Raw genomic sequence first — 23,308 nt, forward strand, 5'->3', positions numbered from 1 at the left:
ACCTGGAATCAGCCATTCTTCCAAGGATCCCTGGATCTTTCCAGATCAGTACATAGGTTCCTCGTTATTTTCAGCTGCATCTGCCATTGTGAGGATATGTCATTGAGGGGATGTATTTCAAAAGTCTCCTTTAGATGTATACTAGGGCTGTTTTTAATTATTTGCCATTTCAGAACATTTCATATACATGTAAATGTTTCTTGAAGATAGATTCTAGGAGTGAGATCCAGGGTCAAGGATAAATATATTTGTAATTTTGATTGTTATTGCCAGATTGCCCTCCACAGAGGTTGTAAACATTTTGCATCTGTGAATGAGACTACCTGTTTCCTATGCCTTTGCCAGTACAGATGTCAAACTAGATTTTTGCGAATCAAATTTGCAAGAAATGGTTTCACTATGTATTTTTATTTTCCGATGACCATATTTTCATGTATGTAAAGGCTACCTATCTCTTTTGTTGACTGTTTAAGTCCTTTGCCCCTTTTTTGCTGTGTGATGTTTGGTCTTCTCATTTACTAGAGAGCTTTCTAAATTAAAGAGCTTAGCTCTTTGTCTGATGTGAATTACAGGTACTATATATCAAGTTGTTATTTGTCTTTTGGCCTTCGATATGGTTTTTTGTTTTTGTTTTTTGCCACATAGGAATTTATCTCTTTGTTGGTGTGTGTGTGTATCTATCTAGACACACACAAACACTTATATGTATTGGTCAGTAATTTCTTTTATGACTTTTAATATCTAATAAGACTGGTCTCATTTTTCTCTTTAGAGTTTTCTAGGCCTTTTTTTTTTTTTTAACATGTTAGCTTTAGAAACATCTTATCTAGATCCAGTGAGTGTGGGAAGATGGGCTGTTATTTTATTGAGATCTTGTTATATTTATAAATTTAGTTAGGACAAATTACCATCTTTAAGATATTATATCTTTCTGTCCAATAAAATACTACACCATCCCATTTGTTCAAGATTACTTCTGTCTACTTCATGAGTGTTCTGGTTTTTCTCACATAATTTGCACATTTCTTATTGTTATTCCTGGATATTTTCTCCCTTATTTTTGCTGTTTAATGGGTTTGTAGATTCTAACTGGTTATTGTTCATGTACATGAAGGCTTTTGATTTTTATATACTAACTTTTTTCTCTCTGCTCTATTGAATTCCATTATTTTTTATAGTAGTTTTTCAAGTGATTTTTCTTGACGTTTCTAGATTATAATGATTTCATCTAATGATAGTGATAGGTTTACCTCTTCCTTTGGATTTTTACATATCTCATTTTTTCTTATCAGGTTATATTGACTAAGCAGGACAGTATTAAACATTAGTGATTAGTGAGCATCCTCTTTTTATTCCTTGCTTTAGAGGGAATGCTTCCTATGTTTCTGCCTGAAGTATGATGCATACATATATGTATAGGAGCATCTATTGTCTGCTGTTTTATTAAGTGCTTTCAATCAAGAATGGATTTTGAATTTTCTCAGATGTCTTTTTAGCATCTGTGGAGCTGATGATATATTTCTCTTCTTTTTAACAAACATTGAACCAGACATGTTTCTTGATTCTTTTAATGTGATGCTGGATTCTGTTTGTTAATACTTTTACTTTTAATTAAACTGCAAAACTAAGATTGATCTGATCTGCAGTCCTTCTTTTTGTATAGACTTTTTCAAGTTTTTGTATTAATGTTATATTTTATAAAGAATTTGCAAGTTTTCCATTTTCTTAAATATATAACAGTTTTTAAATAATATTGAAATTATCAACTCTTTTAAGATTTGGTAGAATTTCCTTATAAATTTGTGGCCCGTGTGTTATGTTTTGTTTGGTAAATAGCTCTTTTAAAACTTCTTGCATTTATTTTGCGAAAATAAGTCTGGTTAGGCTCTCTGGATTCAATTTTGGTAGGTTAGATCTTACTAGAAAATTATTTATTTTATCTGTATTTAATTTATTTGTATAGAGTTTTACAAACTAGTTTCTTATTTTTTGAAATTTTATTTATTTTCATACTTTACCACCCTTTCTTATTTTGTGTATTTGTACTTTGTCCCTTTTATTTTTATTCTTGATTAGGAGAGATAGTTAATCAACTGATTGTTTTTCCCCCAGCAAAATAGCTTTTGAAATTGTTTTTTAGTTCTCTGGCTTTCTGTTTTTTAACTTCTTAATATCTGCTTTTAGCTTTTATAAATGTTTTCCTCTACTTTTCTTCAGTTAATTTAGTTGTTTTTTGAGCTGTATTAGTGATCATTCACTTTCATTTTTTCTTATTGATAAAAATATTTAAGACATTGAACTTTCTTCTAAAGATCACTGTTTTAGCTATATCCCAAAGCCTCTAATATGTAATATTTTCATATTTTCTGGAAACACCACAAATTTTATTGGTCTTACCCTATTAACCAAATGTTGTTTGAGGTACTTTAAAATTTTTCAGATTGAAGATCTGTTTATTTTCTGATTTTGTTATAAATATCTCATTTTATTGTGTTGTTACTCAGAGAATGTAGTTTGTATTTGTTGAGGTATTTTTTGTAGCCTAATATATAGTCAATTTTTGCAAAAGTTCAATACTATTTGTAAATAATGTATATCCAATTATTAGGGTACAGTTAAATGAATATCAGCTGTAACATTTTGATTGGGCTGTTTACATCACTTATTTCCTTATTTGTTTTTGTTTACTTGTTCTCTCAGACTGAGAGAAATAAATTTAAATTTACTATTATTATTATGTTTCTATTTCCTCTTATATCTCCTGTAATTTCTGCTTTCTTAGTGTTGCTGCTATGTTATTGGGAGCAGATATATACCTGTTTTCTTCATTGTGAATTGTACCTTTTACAGTAGTAAAATGACTTTCTTTTTATATTTTTGGGTCAAAGTCTACATTGTTCAATAAAAGGATTATACTCCGTGGTTTTGTGACCCTTATCCAATCCATTAATTTTTCATTTCCTTTATTTTTTATTTTTTATGTTTTCTGAAATATAAATGCATCTTGGTGACAGTATAGAATGGTTTTGCTTTGCGGGTCAGTCCTTTTTTTTTCTGTTAATGGATCAGTTAAGCCAGATAGATAGGATGAACATACATGTTTGGCGTCAGTTGTGTCAAATTATTTTGTTATGTTTTCTGAATATATGTGTTTTTTTAAACTAAGTGGCCTATTTCATGTTTTTTAAATGATAGTTTTGATATTAGGAAGGTTTTTTTTCCTACTAGTGGTTACTGTTATACTTAAAACTTCATGTAATACTCAACTTTCTCTGTTTTTTAAAGCAGTCTTTCATTTTCCCTAATGAATAACAATTTTATTATCTTTATTCTCTTCCTTTCTTTCCTCTCTCTCTTTTACTAACTAGTTTTAGCCATTATAGCATTATTTTATTGATCTTTATAATTTTGCTTAAATTTTTACTACTCGAATTTCAGCTTGGACTCCTGTCTACTACAATAAGGTGCAATCAGTTATTCTTTTATGTATTCTACTCCTATCATTCATTTATTTTTATATATTCCTACATTGTTAGATCGTGCAACAGTTACATTCTTTTCTATCACCTGTATGTCCATTTGTTTTAATCTTAAATCTACAATTAAATGTATTGATGGTAACTACTAGTCTTTTTGCTGGAATTTTTCCTGTCATCTCTTGATTGCAATTTATCCTCAAGTTGTATCTTCAAGAAGGGCTAATACGAATAAGAGCTTAGTTTTTGCATATTGAAAGCCATTTGTCTGTAGCCTTATTCCTGAAGGACTGCTTGGCTGGACATAAAGTTATTGACTCAAACTTTCTTGAGTATCTTTTAGGTATTTTCCTACTGTCTTCTGACAGTGAATTTTCAGTAGAGAAGTATGATATAAGCTTGATTTTCTTTTCCCTAGAAGAGACTTGATTTTGTTTTTAATCTGCTTGCTAAAAGTACTTTTCACAATTATTTTACTAGACTCTTTTCTCAGTTTTGACTAGTTTGTCAGTTTTATTTAAAACATGAGATTTCCTTCAAAAATGTAGGTTCAAGTCTTTTATTTTTTAACATCGCATTTTTTAATAGAATTTTTCTATCCTATTTGCTCCCAACTGTGCCTTTTGTGGTGTAATTTTTACCATGTATTCATTGTAGTTTAGTCTTCATCTTTTGATTTTAAAAAAATGAAAGAGAAAATTTTTCCATTTCTTTTATGAGTTCTGCAGTGCTTATTTTACCTTCTTTTGACTAGTTGTCTCTTCCCTAAGTTTTTAAATTTCTATTCAAATCTTTCTTCATAGCTGCATGAAGAATTTTTGAATTTATGTTAAAAAGTAATGTTACAGTTTTCATCTGCTTTGTGATATTTTCTTTCGAGTTTTCTTTGTCAGGGATGTTGTGTTACCTCTTTACATTTTCTTATGATATATTTGTATGGATACTTACCACTTTTTTGTTATTCATATTGGAGTGTGATGAGTTTTCCCAAATCACCTGACTGGAGTTGGAGGGAGAAGTGAGACAGGACATGAGGAAACAGTAGTTTTCCAGGTTTCTCTGCTCAAGATTTCTGTCTTCTGTTGTTCTGATATTTCTGTTATTTCTTCTGTTATTTCTTCAAAATATAGCCACATCTCTTTTGCCCCTCTCTCAGTAATATATGTGTTTATAGGAGGTGTGAACTACAAGCCATGAGTTCCACCAGGTCCTTGCTAGCTTCTGCTAATGCAGTTCTTACCTTTTAAAGAGCAAGTACCTGCTCAAACATTAACAATTAGAGAATTTGTGAAGGTTATATAGGAGTTCTTTATGCTGTTCTTTTAACTTTCCATAAGTTTGAGATTACAGAAAAAAAGTACATACTTTGTTTTTAGAAGTGTATTCCTATCTGAGATCTGTCACTTCTGGACCACCCTCCACTCCCTCTCATAACACTTTCTGTGACTCCTTTCTCTGCTTCTTTTTAAGATTCCCTCACTCAATCTCAATTCTAAACATTGCAATTCCCCCTATTAGAATAGGACCCTCTGTAGGGGTGAAAATTTGCTGTTCCTCCATGAGGTTCCTTTTATGCTTTGTGCCCTTTTTCTTCACATAGGTTCTACTAGTCCCAAGTATTTGGGGCCATTTTTACTTATAATTTGGCATTTTCTGGTTTTTATTGTGTTGTACGTTCACTTAAGATGTAATGGGTTCCCTCCCTCCCCCTCTCTCTCTCTCTCTCTCTCTCTCTCTCTCTCTCTCTCTCTCTCTCTCTCTTTTAACATTCTCTTTGTTGCTCTCTCTTTCTGGAAGGAAAGTGGGAAAGTCTGGAAATAAATTGCACTATTTTCCTACTGAACTTAAAGTGAAGCTTCGAATATCATCAATAAGTAATTTCTAAATAACCCATTGGTCAAAGAAGTCACAAAGAAAATTTTAAAGATTTTGAACTGAAGGGTAGTGAAAATGTATATATTGGAATTGGTTATGATTAGCTAAAGCAATGCTTAGAATTCAAAACCTTAAATGCCTGCCTATTAGAAAAAGTATCAATGACCTACACATTCATCTCAACAAGTTAGAAAATTATCAGAAAATTAAATGCAAAGAAAAATAGAGGGAAATAAGAGTTAAAAACAGAAATTAATGAAATAGTAAACAAATTTACCTCTATCCTGTAGGTAGAAAGACTTCAAAGGTTTTTAAGAAGAATAGTGACATGATCATATTTGTTTTCCAGAAAGAGACTTCTGGCAGCAGTGTGGAGAATAGATAGAGGAGAAAAAACTAATCTGAGATGCCAGTTAGGAGGCTTTTTCAATCACTAGTTCAGGTAAGAGATGGTGCTGGTCTAATGTGGGATGGAAAGAAAGGAACATATTACAAGGATTAAGTAAAAAAATAAAAAAATAGGTTTAAGAACCATGTCCAGATTAAAAAAAAAAACTTTGGGTATAGTTACTGGCACATGGAACTAATTGGAAATGAGTAGACCAGAAAGTTTACTAGGTTTTTGAAAGAATTGTTTCTGGAAATAAACTACAAACCTGGTATATTAAGTTCAACCAGAGAAGCAGAACCAATAGGAGATTATATAGAGAGAGATTTGGCTTACACAGTTTTAGGGGCTGGCTAGACAAGTCTGAAATCCTTAGGATAGGCTGTCCATAGGTGGAATTTCTTCTTTCTCTGTCTTAGAGAAGCCTCAGCCCTGCTTTTAAGGCCTGTAAACTGACTGAATGAGGCCCACTCATATTATCCAGAATAATCTCCTTTACATAAAGTAAACTAATTATGGATTTTAATATCTATAATATACCTTCACAGAAACACCTAGATTAGTGTTTGATTGAATAACTGATAACTAATACCTAGCCAAATCGACACCTTTTTAAAAAGAGCATACCTTGCCTACAAAATGCAGTGATTATTCAATCTTTGAAACAACTTTCATGTTCCCAAACCTCAGGCGCAGTAACTGTACAGTGTTATAAACTAGTCTCCCAGAAAGGCTTTCTTGCCAACATACATTCAGAATAGTGACTTACTCATACCAAGTATGAATGGTTATGCTGTCAACTGAATATGAGAGGTATATCTGCTGTTGCCAGTTGGTTGGCAGTATACGTCATGTATAAAATGTGAATATATCTAAAGTTTGAGGGTTTTTTGAGACATATGGGAGGAGACATTTAGAATGTAGTTGTAAGTATGGGTAGGAGCTAAAAAGTAAACATTTTGGGACTCCTTAGTATACAAATCCATATTTGAACTGTAGAAATGGAAGGACTTTAGGAATAATATTGAGATTGAAAACATGAATGAGAAGGAGAAAGCCATGGGGAAAGCTAACATTTAAGGCAGGAAGAAGGATCAGTGAGCAATCAGTGGTTATCACAGGCAGTATGAAAGCCAAAAAGTGGTGTAAAGAAGCCAAGGGAGGAAACATTTTAAGAGTAGATGATTTCACAGTTAAGCAATGGGAACTTTTCTAATAAAATCAAGAGTAAGACCAGGATATCAGTACTATGATATATAGTCACTGCTGTGTTTGCTAACTTCTGTTCTTCTTACAGGTTTCAGTCCACATGTTACTTCCTTGAGAAGCAGTATTTGGCACCCTTCACCCCCCCCAACCAGCCATCCCCCAAGTCTGAGTTAGGTATTTCTCTTATATATTCCCATAGCGCAGTGTACTTCACCTGTAATAGCATGTGTCACCTTGAATTATAAATTTTTTGTTCTGTGTCTCCTATTAGAATGAAAGCTCTATAAAGCTAATTTTATTCAACAGTGAATGTGCCCTCCATGTCTAGCACAACTCTTGGTCATATTAAACAAAAAATAGATAAATAAAACCAAGAGCATAGGGGAGGAGCATCCAAATAAGCTTGGAAAGCTAGAAAAGTATTTGTAAAAGTAAATGATGTCTTAGCTGAGCTTTAACAAATATGAGATCAAAAGTTAGGATTGAAAATGAGATACACTGGAATAAAAGATTTCTGAAAGGTCTCTAAAATACAAGTTTTATTAAAAACATAAGAGAAGTACTAAATGAATGAAATGTATTAGGCTTATTGAGAAGACACAATTTGATAAGATGTGAGTTCTCCCAAAATTAATCTATAAATGCAATTTTAAGTAAAAATCCCAATAAGGTATATCATGAAACTTGATAAATCAATATTAAGATTTACATGGAAAAATTAACGACCAGGAAAAGCCAGTATAATTTTAAAGAAGAATAAATAGGGAATAATTAGCCTCCTTATTTTATAAAAGTTATACCACACTGCTTTTAAGTGCAGAGACAGATTAATGAAGCAAACCATGTGTGTATATGGAAACTTTGTAAATGTCAAGGTGGCATTTCATATCACTGAGGAAAGAGTAGAATATTTAATTATTTGTGTTTATACAGTTGTTAACTGTATGATACTCATCTCACATCATACCCAACATTCTAGGTGGATTATAATCCTAATTTGAAAAGCAAAATTTTGAAATTCTTTTAGGAAAAAAAATAATAAGAGGATATGTCTAACATTGAACAAAATAAAAACTATGTCATAAAAGAAAATACTGATAAATTTGCTACATTAAAATTGAAAACTTATGTCTTATAGAAGACACAACAAACAAAAAGCTACGAGATCATCTTTAGCACATATAACCAAGAATTTTACAAAATATAAGGACAGATCAGTAGAAAAACAGGTAGTTCCCAAAAGAAGAAATCCAAATGGCCAATAAACACATGAAAATCAAATTCTCATATTCATTAGTGATCAGGAAAATGCAAATGAAGTCAGTGAGGTACTATTTCATACCCATCAGATTAGTAAAAATTAAAGTCACATCAAATGTTGATGAGAATAAAGTAAAAGGAACTCTTAGGCACTGTTGGTAGGAGTATGATTTGATACAACTACTTTGGAGAGCAGTTTTTATATCTAGAAAAGATGACGTAAAGATGAAATCGCACATATCTTAGAACCCATAATATACCATAGAGACATCTTACATATGTGTCTGAGGCATTATTTATAATAGCAGAAAACTAGAAACAGCCTAATTTCTATTAGTAGAGTGAGTGAACATGCTGAATGAGTACATAAATTGTTATATAATATTGCGGTATACTATATAACAGTTAAACGAATGAACCATGTATCAATATTGAAAACAATATTGGGGGCGGAGCAAATAGCAAAAGGATATGTTATTTATATAAATGTAAAACAACAAAAGTATATACTGGATACATACAAATGCAGTAAAATTTATCAAAACCTAGGTGGGACAAATACACACCAATTTCAATATACTGGTTCCCTTTAGGTAGGAAGAAGAAAAATGGAATACGTCGATTGGGGCAGGGGAAAGAGATAGACCTAAAAGGCTACATATTTCAAGAAAAATGTGAGAGTTTGTTTATTTGTGTGAACAGAGTATGTAGGTAACTTAAGGTGCCATTGCGAAGCAAAGAAATTGAAAGATTGACGATATTTTTTAAAAAGATCTATGGTATCCTAACAAAATGAAAGTGAAGCCTGAAATTTTAAATGGGTTTATTTTTTTAGTTGTCAATAATATGTAATGCTGCTATGAAAAATGAGTGAAAATATTGCACTGAGCACCTTATATTTTTTGTTTCTGTGTGATAATGATTTTGCAACCTTTGCACTTGGTATATCAAAACAGCCCTTATTGAACTTGAAATCTACTGAAAAAGACTGGTATTGAGCAATATAATGAGTACTCCGAAGAAATATTGAGTGCAATGGGAGCATATAAGAGACGGACATATTCTAGTCTCAGAGGAATGTTTCTCTGAGGAGGTAACAGATGGGAGCTAGATGAGATTGGCGGTGGAGATGAGCATGGAAGAGTACTCTAAGAAAGAGAGCAATTTAATTCTAATTGTGTGTTGATCTTGTCTTCAAAATGATTGTTTTCATGGACTTTCATGGTACTTACTATCCTACGTCTCAACTATGTAATTAAACTTACTGAATTTTACCAATCTAAGACTCAAAAATTTTTTTCACATTTCATCATCTCTGAAATAGGGAGATGTCTTAATAGTTAATGGTTTGTCACAGTTTAATTGGCAGGTTTCTTCTTTAGGATACATAAAATATTGATATACCCTACTTCACTGGCATCCTAAATTCAGTGAAATGTGGAGTTTATTTTTAGTTTAGCCTGCTTTTAAGTGAAACTCATTTACAACACGCATTTTAACAGCACAATAAATCTGGAGTTTATTAGTTATGTCTCCCTTAAGATATTTCTATTTACTACTTATTATGTACCAAATAGAATACCAGATGTTTTTCATAGATTATAAAAACTCCACCACAAGTATAAGTTAGGTGATACTCTCAACTGAAGTTTAGAGAGAAAATCTCTAAACTTCCTCTATCTAGAGGTCACAGTTAGTTTATCCTTTATATTAAATAGTCTATATGTGATATAGCCTATTAAATCGATATTTAAATATAACCATAGTTTATATTTAAGGCTCAGGATCACATAGTTTATATTTAAGTGGTATCAATCAACTGTTTTGACTCCAGAGCTTATGCCCTTAATATTCACAGTGTTGTACTGCAACCCTTAAGAAGCAAGACTTCTGGCAGACAAATCTGAAACCCAGGGCATCTCATTTGAGAAACCTTTATTTTTCTTTAACTTTCTTGTACTTTTCAGTAAAAAGTAGCTTTCTATAACACATACACTATGTTAGTCCAAGAAGAAAGTAGTCAGAAAATATAAATGGTCATAGAATTTAGTAATTATAATTTATTCTGCTTAAGAGTCAAAGTTCTTTGCAAGAAAAGGGAAACAGATTTTTAGTAAGTAATTTAATCAATATTAGTATTGCTTGCTTCATATGCCTAGAGTTCAGTATAAGATTTCTAAGATTAAGAAGTATTTAATTTTTATAATATTCAAATTAGTCCTCTCAGAAGTGTATTAAAGCAGAACATTTCTTTAGAGTAAAATTAGAGTCTGATTTCAGGCAGGCAGGGGAAGAACTTTATCAACACGAGGTCAAGCAGGGCCAAGTAAAGACATCTGTATCAAGCTTACCCAGTCTCCTCACATTAGAAAAACTGTATAATGGCTGCAGGAATCTCAGTGACAATCTTCATCAAATCTGTTTCTTGATTCACCTTTGTTTCAGTCTGGTTGAGCATACCCTTCGTATTTGGTGCACAGCTGTCCTCTTGGGATCACACTTCACTATCTCCCTGAGGAATTTTCTTTCTCCTAAATTTATCTCTTGTTTCCTATATCCCTCCTCCCCCCGCCCCCATTTTTTTTTCTTTTCAGACGTTTCATGAGAAAAGAGTACACAAGAGGCAAATTTTTTTGACGCTGTACTCATTAGAAAATGTATCAACAAATCTTCATGATAGTTTAGTTGTGTGTCTATGTTGGAAATAATTTTCCTTCATAAATTTGAAAGTAGTGTTCTGTTCTTTACATAGCTTTAATGAGGTTTAATTTACATACCATAAAATATACCCATTTAAGTGTATATCCATTGTCTTTTTGTTTCCCTTGTTTTGCTTTACTTGCTGAAAAATTTTATCAACTTCATCTCCCAGTCCTCTCCAGTTTTTCATTTCTATTTTTAATTTCTAATATTTTTTTATTTTCCAAATGTTATTTTATTATAGCATACTATTTTTGTTTCATAGATATAGTATACTCTCTTAGCTCACTGAGAATAATTTTGGTGTTTCTTTTTCCTGCACATGCATATGCTTCCTCCAAATTTCTTTTTTGTTATTTTGATCTGTCTTCCATTTTGGAGACTTTCCTCAAGTATGTAGTATTTTTGATTATTTACTCATGGTTCAGTGGAAGTATAAACACTGACTAGACGCTTTGAATGAATGCATCAGTGGGGCCTGTTGACTTTGAACTTCATCATTGGATGATTTCAGTGGGCTGATGTAGGGGAGCTTAGAACGTTAGAACCCTTAGTTCTCTCTTCTTGTCTGGTCAAGTTACCCAGTGCAAGTCTTCCAAACTCCTGCCTAAAGGGTAACAGTCTGATTGCCTGCATTCTGGAAGCCAGGTTGGGGATTCTGGCTTGGGGGATGTCTGCATTCAGCATTTAATATTTATAGTCCATTTAATCTTTTGTTTTTGGTACAGTTCTATACCCTCAATTTTACTGATATCCTCCCTCCAAAGAGCTTTTTACTTTTTCCAAGGAGTAAACCTACAGATTTATGCAGGAATGAAGACGTGGCAGTTGTTCAGCAGTGTGGAGCTACACAAGGGGTCTTGGAGTTTACCTCTTTCTCAACATAGCTGGCTTAGAATTTCACTTTCTTGGCTCTACTATATTAGTTAAAACTTGCCCACTTGCTTTATATTGATACATTTCCTGTTTTCTCTGTCTAGGTTAATGTCTTTTTTTCTTTTCTTTTTTTTTTAATTCCTTAACCATAGTTGCAGTGGAGTTTGGAGAAGGAATGAAATGAGCTCCTTGTGGTTAATCTTTCATCTTAACCCAGGATCTATTCTTAAAAGGCAGAGGCTTTGTTTGATTCCTCTCTAAATTCCAACCCATAAAGGAGTCCCTGACATAGTAGGTGCTTAATAAATGTTAAAATGGACAATTAAGTCTTGTTTTTCATCTGTAAAACTCAGTAACAAGTTTGTGCTGGAGGCCTAGTCTCTTGCCATGTGGTGGACCTCAGTAGGGCTGGTTAAGTGTCCTCATGATGTTGTGCTTGACTTTCTCTGGAACAGGTAATCCATAACAGAGCAAGGCAGAAGCTGCAATGACATAAGGTCAAGCATTGAAAGTTGCATTCTGCCATTTTCATAATCTATTACACATCTCAGTTATATTCAGTATAAAGGAGACTTTAACGGTTGCAAATCCCACGAGGCAGGACTTATTAGGGACCATCTTGGAGGCTGGCTACCACACAGAGTTTTTGTCTTACACTAGAAAAAGAAAACATTAAACCTAAAGTAAGAAGGTAAGAAATAATAAAGATCAGAGCAAAAATTAAATAGAAAACAGTACAGAAAATGAATGAAGTTAAAAGTTGGTTCTTTTAAAAATATTAATACCAGTAATACTAATGAAGAAAAATAGAAAAACAGATTACTAATATCAGGAATGAAGGGTGTCACTAAAGATCCTTCAAAATTGAAAGACTAATAAGGAAATGTTATGAACAACTTTTTAACAGTTAGATAAACACAACTTTATTAAATTTGACACAGAAATCTGAATAGCCTTGTATGTATTAAAGAAATTGAATTCATAATTCTTTCTAACAAAGAAAACTCCAGTCTCAAATGATTTCACTGATGAATTTATCCAACATTTAAGGAAAAAATACCAGTCTTTCACAAATTCTTTCAGAAAACAAAAGAGGAGGGAAAGCTTTTCAACTTAATTTTATGAAGCTAGTATATCTCTGATACCTCTGACACCTGAGGAAAAAAATAATATAATCCTCAACCGAGAATCGTTTGATGCATTTTTACATTCTCATGATAAAAATTTACAGCAAATTAGAAATAAAACTTCCTCAGCCTGATCAAACATCTAAAAAAATATAGGCAGCATCATACTAAATGGTGACCAGATTGCTTGCTTTTGCCCCAAGATCAAGAACAAGGCAAGGATACTTGTTCCCACTGTTTCTATTTAACATTGTGCTGGAGGCCCAAGAAAAATAAAGGCATAATATTATGAAGGAAAAAATAAAACCATCTCTGTTTGCAGAAGGCATAATTGTCTACAGAAAATATCCTAATCTACAAAAAAAAAAAAACCCCTATTACAATTAATAGATCAATTCAGCAAGGTCACAAGACACTAGCAATATAACAATATCAGCATTCAGCAGTTGGGAAAATGAAAAAAAATGTATGTACCATTTATAATATTTAAAAAATATAGGAATAGATTTAAAAAAGGATGTGCAAGGCCTCTACACTGAAAGATAAGAAAGCATTCCTGAGAAAGATATAAACATATGTTCTTGTACCAGAAGACTCAAATTGTTAAGATATGTTCATTCTCCTCAAATTGATCTATAAACTCAAGGTAATTTCAGAATCTCATCAGGCTCTTTAAAAATATAAATCGACAAGCTGATTAATATTTGTTTGGAAATGCAAAGAACCTAAAATAGCCAAGACTATCTTGAACAATATTGGAGGGTTTCAAGACATGCTTTAAAACTACAGTAATCAAAACTAATATTGGAGTAAAGATAGACATATCAATCAAGTTATAGAATAGCTACAGATATTGCACACTTGATCTTAGCCAGAAGGCTGAGAAGCAATTAAAATAGCTACACAAATAGATCCACTTATGTGGTTGGTTGATATTTGACAAAGGGGCTAACATAATGGGGAAAAGATGGTCTTCTCAAATGATGCCAGAACAATTGGATATTTGTATGTTAAAAATCAAAAACCTCCCTATTTCACACCATGCTCAATAATTAATTCAAAGTGTTATCACACTCTAAAACAAAGCTAAAACTGAGAAATTTCAAAGAAAACAGGAAAAACGTTCATATCCTTGGAGTAGACAAAGGTTTCTTAATGTATTGGAAATATCTAAATGAAAACTTTCTCAAAAACTCTCTTGAGATGAAAGGGCAAGCTACTGCTGGGAGAAACCATTTGCAAAATATATCTGAACAAAAGACTTGTGTCCAGAATACATGAAAAAACGCATAACTCGGGTTATTTTTTAAAGTATTCAAAAGCAGACACTTCACAAAAGAAGATATGTAGCCATTAAGCACTTGAGAAGATGCTAATCATCATTGGTCATTGGAAAATGCCACTAAAAACCATAATGAGATATCACTTCATACCCACTAGATTGGCTAAATTAAAAAGACTGGTAATTTTAAATATTGGTAAGGATATGGAGCAACTGGAAATGGGAGGAGTGTAAAATTATACAACCACTTTGAAAAATACTTTGGCAGATTCTTTTAAAAGTTAAACTTTTTTTTTTTCCACATGACCTACCGATTCTATTCCTAGATCTTTCCCCCAGAGACATGAAAATAGGGTGATACAAATATTTGTGCATGTATGTGTACATGTTCATAATAACTAGAAACTGGGAACAATCCCAAATGTCCAACAACAGGTGAATGGAGAAGCAAATGGTGATATATTCATACAATGAAATACTACCCAGGAATTAAAAAGAACTACTAATTTGTACAGTACCGTGGGTGAATCTTAGCTAAGAAATGCAAAAGAAGCCAGGCACAGTATAATTATACAGTATAATTGATAGTTATTTGAAATTTTGGAACCATTTAATATCTTAATGAAAGGAATCATAAAGTGGTTGTCTGGGGCAGATGTGAGAGGAACTGATTACACAGAGGCAGGAAAGTGCTTTCTGGATTGATGGAAGTGTCTTAATTGGGGTGGTAATAGCGTAAATATACATTTGTCAAAATCATTAAATTTAACACTTCAAATGCATTTTATTGTATGTAAATTATAGCTCAAAATTGTTTTATAAAAGTGAAATATCACTACACACGCACCGGAAGTGCTAAAATTCAAATCTGATAGTACTTAACAGTTGGTGAGAATTTGACACAACAGTGACTTACACATTGCTTATGAGAGTGACTTAAAACCACGTTAGAAGTTTTTGGCATCATCTAGAAAAGTTAGAGATACACATCCATCATGACTCAATTCTAGATACAGCGTTGAGAGAAGTTTGTATGTATACGTGCATCAAAAAGATCATCTATAAGAATGTTAATGATATTCTAGTAACCAAAGGAAAGTACCAATACAAACATTCACCAGCATTAGAATGCATAAATTGTATATTTCTTTAACAGTATTAGGCAGAGCAATGAAAATGAAGAAACTAGTTACATTTCATTAATATAAATGAGTTAGAAACAATCTTTAGCAAAAGTCTCAAGGATTATATGCAGTATGTTTCCAGTTACATAAAATTCAAGAACTAGGAAAACTAAACTGATGTTTAGGGATCTGTACTTATATTGTAAATCTATAAAGAAAAGGAAGTAACTACCATAAAAGCCAGGGTTTTGGTTTCTTTTAGAGAGAAGACATTAGGTTTGGGAAGGAGCTAAGGAAGAGGTTTCTAGGATACTGGCAATATTTAGTTCTTGATCTGAATGCTCATTATGTGGTATTCACATTAGAATTTGTTAGATGGCATATTGATGTTTTAGACATTTTAGTAAATATGTGACATTTTATGTTAAAAATAGAAAAAATAATCCTTTATCAATACCTCTTGAGTACTATGTTAATATTTTGCTAGCTGATAATAGGAAATACAGGATGTTTAATGTGATCTCTGATGTGCTGACTAGTAATTACCATAAAAAGGTATTATGTAATGAGTGGTCTTAATTTCTGTTCTTATACCTTCAGAGCCATGGAAGTAAACCTGTAAGACTGAGGCAGATAACTGCCATACCATGTAACCTCTCTGTTGTATGTCTACAACACTGAAGTATAATTTTGATTATCTTAGTGCCGGGATCCAACATTAATTACTGCTTTGTTTTATACTATTCATTTGCACCTACACTCTTTTGATACATATAGTCCTGGTTATTTTAAATATGGCAAATTATTATTTTCTTTTTTCCGCATCTGTTATTTTAGCTGTATCCTAACAGAGAATGTTTTAGTTTTGACACAGTAAAAAACAAACTTAAGAACTCTGATCTCTTATTCATGTAATATTCTCCCGTATAACTCTTTAAGGAGGTTATAGTGACAAAATGATTTTGCCTAAAATTTAGATCTCAGTAGATCGGTGAGCAAAGGACAATTCTTCAAAAATGAAAAAAGAAGCTCTATTGAGCTTCTGACATGTTCTGGGCACAAATAGGTACCTTGCATTGAATCTCCACCCTAATGCTATCAGTAGTAGGTATTTTTCTAAATTTAGAGATGAACAAATAGAAATTCAGAGAAATGATAATTAGTAAGTGCTGGACCTAGGATTAAAACCTATTTTATTTCCAAGCCTATCCTTTTGTATTATTATTCTAATCCTGCTACCCATGAAAAGAAGAAAATAAAGTTTTTTTAAAAAATGCAACAGTTAATAACTGACAAAAAATTAAAAGATACATTTCCAGCAGCAACAAAAATTATTAATAAATGTATTAAAATATATATGAGAGTTATAGAGTATATTACAAAACCTTAATGAAATTTAGTGACTTTAATAGATTCAGAGATATGCCGTGTTCATCCGTTGAAAGACTATCCCACTGGTATTCTAGATATCTAGTCAATTTTGGTAAATATTTTTTTCTTTAGTTGTGTTTATACATATCTAGATACTATCAATCTAACTAGTTGATACTATCTCATTTCCACTAAACTCTCAAGTAATATCTGTACTTTATTTCTCAATTTTATTTATCCGAAATCTAGCTCCTGCCCATTAACTTTAATTGTATGGATATTTAGGTGGTTTCCATTCTTTTTACTATTAAAAACAATGCTACAATAAGCATTTTTATTCATGTCTTCCTTTTTAAATCTGGAATTTCTCGAGTATGTATTTCAGTAGAGTGGGATTGAAAATTAGGTTGAAAATTATGCACATATTTACTGTATATTACCATTTGCTCTCCTGACTGCTTGTATCAGTTTATATTCCTACAATCTATATGAGAGCTTTCATTCTTCCATTGGTTCGTTGTCAGTTTGTGTTACTGGTATTGACATTTTTTGCCCATCTTGATGGGTGTAAAATGACTCAATATTGTTTCTATATTTAGTACCTTATTTACAAATAAGAATATCAGTGAAAATTTATTTTTGACATTTAGATTTTCTCTTCTGTGAAATACCTGTTCATATCTTTTGCTACTTTCATTGTTTTATCTTAATTTATAGGAACTCATTAAATATTTTAGATGCTAATCATTTGTTATATTTATGACACATATCCTCTACCAATCTATAGCCTGGTGGTTGGTTGTTTGGCTTTGCTTACGGTATCTTTTTTCTTATAGATTTAATGATTTGTAGTCTTGTATCTTGTTTAAGAAATTCTTACCTCCAAAATCAAAATATTCTATATTTTCCTCTAAATTTTGTTTTTATTTCCATATTTAGTTCTCAGAATAGGAGTTTATTTTCGTATATAATATGAAGTAGGCTTTCAAGTCTATACTGCTGGTCTATATGTGTGTCACCACAGTCTCTTGACTTGAATAGGATTACAACAAATCTTGATGAATGATAGGGTGGACCTAGTTCTTAAAAATTGTCTTGGCTATTCATGTTTCATTGCTCTTTCATGTTAATTTCAGTATCAGCTTCTTAAATTTCAGAGGTCAAGGGGTTATATCCTGTTGGTATTTTGATTGAAATTGCTTTGAATTTGCAGATTAATTTGAGGATAATTTACATAAATTGGATATATTACTGCCTTAAGTCTTCTGTAATATCTTTTAGTAGTAAAGATACTTATTACTTCTATAAGTCTTATACATCTTTTATTAGAATTTCTTCCCAAGTGCTTTATGTTTTTTGTTGTGACTTTAAGTGTTTTTTTATTACATTTTAAGTTGGTTGTTAATGTATAGAATATAATTAATTTTCTTATGTTGATCTTAAATCTAGCAACTTTGTTGAACTCTCTTATTAATTCTGTAATTTATAGATTATTGGATTTTCTGTGTAGATAGTCATATTGTGGAGAATGATAATTTTGTTTCTCCCTTTCCATTCTCTTTACCTTTTATTTCTTTTAACATGCATTACTGTGCTATCTAGAGCTTCCTATTAAGTAAAGTTGAATGTGCCATAGATTTTTTGATAGATAACTTTTATCAAATTAAGAAAGTTCTCTTCTAGTCCTGGTACAGTGAGAGTATTAGCTATGATGCTGAATTTTATCTTATGCTTTTTGGGGGCCAGCATATATGGAAATGGTTGTATGCTTCTTTTAACACATTAATGTGGTATATTTTGTTAATAGATTTTTTAAATGTTTAACATAAATATTACTTTTTCAAATTAGCTAATTTGTGAAAGAGGAAGGAATAAAATGCATATATATGTAGGCTTATAAAATGTTAAAGATTTAATTAACCAAGAGGTGTAAAAGCAGATATTTGCTTATTGAAATTCATACCTAATTTGACTATACTCACTGATTTCAACTCACCTTTTTAACAGCTTTTTTTCACTAAGTTTAATTGTCACCTCAGATGCCTAAATTCTGATAGAGAAGATGATAAACACTAAAATGATTAGAAGCATAGTGGTATAAATAGGAGGGAAAATAATAGAAGAATGTTAAACAGCATAAATAATGTTTGTTTAGCAGTTTCAGCTCTGAAGTCAGACATATTAGTTGTGAATGCCTGTACTATAGTAATCCAGTGAAGGAAATTTACCTGTGGGATTAAAGGAAAGACAAAATAAGCATGTTACTTACCATATATTTATTTTCCTTTATTTATTTACTTTATTAAAGTTTACCCAGAAGCAATATGTGCTTATTTGGTATGTATCCTGCCAGCCTTTTTTTAATGCACAACAATATTGTCACATTTTTAATGGAAGAATATAATGTATACCTTTTTTTACTACTGCGGATATGAATAAAATATCCGGAATGCTAATACGATCTTATCAGTCTCTCTTTTTTTTAATTAGTTAGAAATTGCAGAGGTGTTTCTAAAGTTTATTTGGATAGAAGTTTAGCAATGAGTATTGATTCCTTTTAAATCTTTCTACAGAAGTACTCATGGATGTGTGCATGCTTGCACGCCTGCATGTACACACACATAACATTCATTAGAATATTTTTTGTACTAGTAAAGAAACAAAACCAGCATAACTATCCATCATTAGGGGCATGAAGTACATCCATGCAATGAGATATCCTGCAGCTCTGAAAAAGAATGATATAGTTCCATAGTAATACATGTAAATCTATCTCTAAATACATAATGAGAAAAAAATCACAGTCCAGAATATTTCTAACGGTTTACCATTGAGTTCTTTTTTCATTAAAAGAGGAAGGGAGTATATATTTACTTAATTATCATGCACCCATACTGAGGAATAAAATGAAGCCATTAAGAATGTTATGACATGGAAAGATCTCTAAGACATATTTAAGACATTATTTAAAATAATGTCATGAACAGTTATTATCTGATCTCATGTAAAAAAAGTTGTATGTATATGGTATCTCTGTAAGTGCATAATAAAAACAGGATTTAAACATACATGCATACATACATACATATATACATACATACCAACAATGGTTACTTGGAGACTGGAGGAAATCTTTATATATCTATATTATTTGGATATTTTATGATGAGACTTCATATAGTATTTCTGTAATAAAGGAAAAGGTAATATGTGCTCACTATAAAATGAAGATTTAAAGGTAAAATTAAAAAGAAAATAAAAATCCACAGTAGCTTCACCACCCACGCGTATCCTAAGACAACTACTCTTAAAGCCTTGATAAATATCCTTCCAGAGGTGAAGGACATTTTGTGGAGGACACATAATCCTAAACCAAAGAGAGAGAGAAACAGTACCACATAAAAGTTTACATTTAGCTCAGCAGACAGTAGACATGTTTTTTTAAGTATAAAGATAACATAGCATGTAGCTTACTGTCTTTTGGTTGTACTTTTCATTGTATCCCCGATGTTTTATAGCACAAATAGCAGTCAGTAAATATGCGTTTAAGAAATGTGTGGTGGTGATCTAGTAATGATTGGTGAAGCTCTTCCAGTTCCAAAACCCGTGGTTAAGAAATCATCCTGGTTGACTGTTAGAAAACTGCCAACGATAGCTAGGTAACATCGAGCAGATACGCCGTACTATTACTACCGATAGCTTGGATTAGCACTAATAACTTTTATTGCTACTGTCTTCCCAAATCTGTGTAAGACAGAGAGAACTCTTACTAGAATAGATAAATAGTCTGGGGTGGCATAGAAAGCTTTGTTTAAGAAATAATACGTAGCCTTTTCATCTGAGGGGCTCAGGCCTTCTTTGTCCTTTTACAGGCCTTATCTCACACCCCAGAACACTTCTCTGTACATGTAATAGAGAATGTAATAATTCAGTTACCCATGGTGAGAGAGACATATAAAAACTGTAGTGTCCAGCTTTTCTATTCTTGTGCCTGTGTTCCAGTCAAACAGATCATATTGAAACTGCTTAATTTTGTAAATATTTTTATATATATGTAAGTATATATAAAGGATAATTTTAATTCTATAATTAGTTTGTTATGGAGCCTGAGATCAAGTTTCAGAATTTTTTAAGGAAACATTAATTTGTACTGTTTGTGTTTTTCTTCTTAGTTTCTGCCACTGCCTTCTACAAAGCACAACCTGTAATTCAGTTCATGTGTGAAGTTCTTGACATTCATAATATTGATGAGCAACCAAGACCTCTGACTGATTCTCATCGGGTAAAATTCACCAAAGAGATAAAAGGTGAATTAATTAGCTTTTGGAACAACTTAACTATAAAATGCATGGATATAACAAACTTTTCTTGGAAAAAAATTTTTTAATTAAAATTTATTCATGTAACATTACCAGTAAAATATAGATCAGTTATAAAATATTAAATTAATTACCATAACATCTTAGATAGTGTTTCAATGAAAGAAGTACCAAGTAATGAAATTAATATCGATACCAGCTAGTTTTTTGTTAACACTTTCTTTGAAGGTGTATAAGAGTATCTCGTGGGAAAATGCTTCTATAGTACTGCTAAAAGTAGAAAGCTTATTTCAAAAACATTGTTACTTCAGAAGTGGAATCATTCTTTGAACATATTCTGATGTAATGACTTTCTTATTTTTTGAAATGATGGAATATTTTATTCTTTTAAAAATTTATGGATATGGGGCTAGGCTGTTTCATGCATTGTTCTAGAGTTGGAATTTAATTATTTTGTGTACATTATACAGTTGACCATTGATCTTGCCTATTTTAGTTAGATGCTAAAATTTGTACAGTGGTGTTGCATCATATGTATGTTTTACTAATGTAAATTTATCTCTGCCTTATTTTTCCAAAGAGAAAAAAAAAAATTTTACTAGTCTTCTAAAATTTATATTTTGTATACATACTCTATATGTACATACATTTCTACATATATTTAAATATAGTTTTATATGCAAACCTACATATACTGTACTTTATCAGCAATTTAAGGGATTTTTCCAGAGTAATTTTGATTAAGAGTAACTGAATACATCATGCTTGCTCCAGTAATCATTCATTCTTTGCCATTTTAGTAACCCAGAAAGACATCATCACAGTAGTAAAACATTATAAGGAACATCCTTCCTGCTTTGAAAATAAACATCTATTTATCTTAAGTAATTGAAGTGCCAGAATAAGAAAGTGTTATTTATTACTGTGCTGCAACCCTACCATTATCCTTTCATAATCTGCATTAACTGTACAGTTGGCACTTTTGGGAGGTAGTGCGTTACCCACCATTAACACATGATCATCTAAATGCCATGGTTTCCAGTGGAGTTGCTGCTGAGTTACCACCTCTGATATCATGGAGTCACTTACCTTATTGTGCAGTAACTATGCAATCAACTCATATCACCACTTTATCACAGAAAATACAAGATGTACAGAACAAGGATTCAACTGCTACCCGAAGAACATGGACTCGATCTTAACTTCAGCTGCTCAGGGGCCCAAAGAAATGACTGAAAAAATGACTAGAAAGCATTATAAAGTTGATGTTATAGTGAAGGTAAAGCCAAGTTTATAGGTTAAATATTTGATATTTTAAAGCCAAAAAATATTTTTTTTTTGGTTGGAGGGTTTAGGGAGGGTCCTAGGCAGAGAATTGTGTAGTCCATTTTTTTTAACTTTCAACTTTTCGCTAACTCCTGGGTTTGAGTCTAATCCTTAGGAACCTATGACCTTAGGTACAGGGTAGAAAAATCTCAGTTGGAGCTAATTGACAAACTAATGATTTTTTCCTCCATTCAAAGTCAAAAAAGCTTTCAAAAAAGTGAGGGGGGGGGTCTCTTTAAAGTAAGTACATCATGTATTCCTACCACAGTAACTCAAAAAAAATCAAAGTTATGTGTTCTGTGCTATATATTTGGGTTTAATTTTTAGCTGGCATAAGGAATTTGATGAAAATTATTAAATAGTGATAGGAAATGTGCTATAATGATTAAATTTCCTTAGCATACTCATTTGGTTCCAGTTGAACTGATTCCTAAATATTAGGGTGGTTTCTTCAAGCACAAATTCATCATAAAGAGCAGAAATAATGGGGATGTACATGGTAAAAGTACTATATATGTATAAGAGTTGCAATTTATTTTTGGTAAAAACTTATGTAGTAAGCTTGTAGAACCTCACTAATAATTTTTTTAATTCAAAGGGAAGACTTGAAAACAAATTGCTAAGTGGTATAAGACAACAGAAATTTGTTTTAAATTTTCTATTGTGTTTTCCCCCTAAACACTATATTTTTACATCTTGCTTACTTTACATTGTTGGTATTATCTTCTTATAAAACCTCTTGATAGTTTATTATTTTAGTCTCCTTTATATTATAGAGGCATAGTAAATACTCTAATTCATCTGAAATTTTAGTTTTATAAAGGCAGTTACTAAAAAAAAACATTTCTCACTGATTCAATTAGGAGTACTCAAGAAAAATCCAAACCAATCTGATATAGTGACACTGTGTTTATTTAGCATCTTAATTTGTGCCAATACATTAGAAGAAAATATTACTATGAGTGAACTTTGTGT

At 31.7% G+C, this 23,308-nt stretch overlaps 1 protein-coding gene and 1 pseudogene across 9 annotated transcripts in view; one reads left to right on the forward strand and one right to left on the reverse strand.

Annotated features, from left to right (window-relative positions):
- The window catches only part of AGO3 (argonaute 3, RISC catalytic component), a 102,488-nt gene that overhangs the window by 39,254 nt on the left and 39,926 nt on the right, over positions 1-23,308 (forward strand). For 6 of the 9 annotated variants that reach the window (XM_011357973.2, XM_011357971.2, XM_011357972.2 and 3 more), the window contains one exon: positions 20,861-20,995. In XM_011357973.2, coding sequence (XP_011356275.1) covers positions 20,861-20,995 — 135 coding nt within the window. Of the gene's footprint in view, positions 1-5,733; positions 5,794-7,036; positions 7,123-20,860; positions 20,996-23,308 lie in introns of those variants that run through there. The other 3 variants (XM_023529365.1, XM_011357975.2, XM_023529366.1) reach the window with 3 other exon arrangements.
- On the reverse strand, positions 13,647-13,802 carry LOC111738286 (annotated as a pseudogene).

The sequence above is a fragment of the Pteropus vampyrus genome, unplaced genomic scaffold (genome assembly GCF_000151845.1).
Source record: "Pteropus vampyrus isolate Shadow unplaced genomic scaffold, Pvam_2.0 Scaffold36, whole genome shotgun sequence".
NCBI classification, from domain to species: domain Eukaryota; kingdom Metazoa; phylum Chordata; class Mammalia; order Chiroptera; family Pteropodidae; genus Pteropus; species Pteropus vampyrus.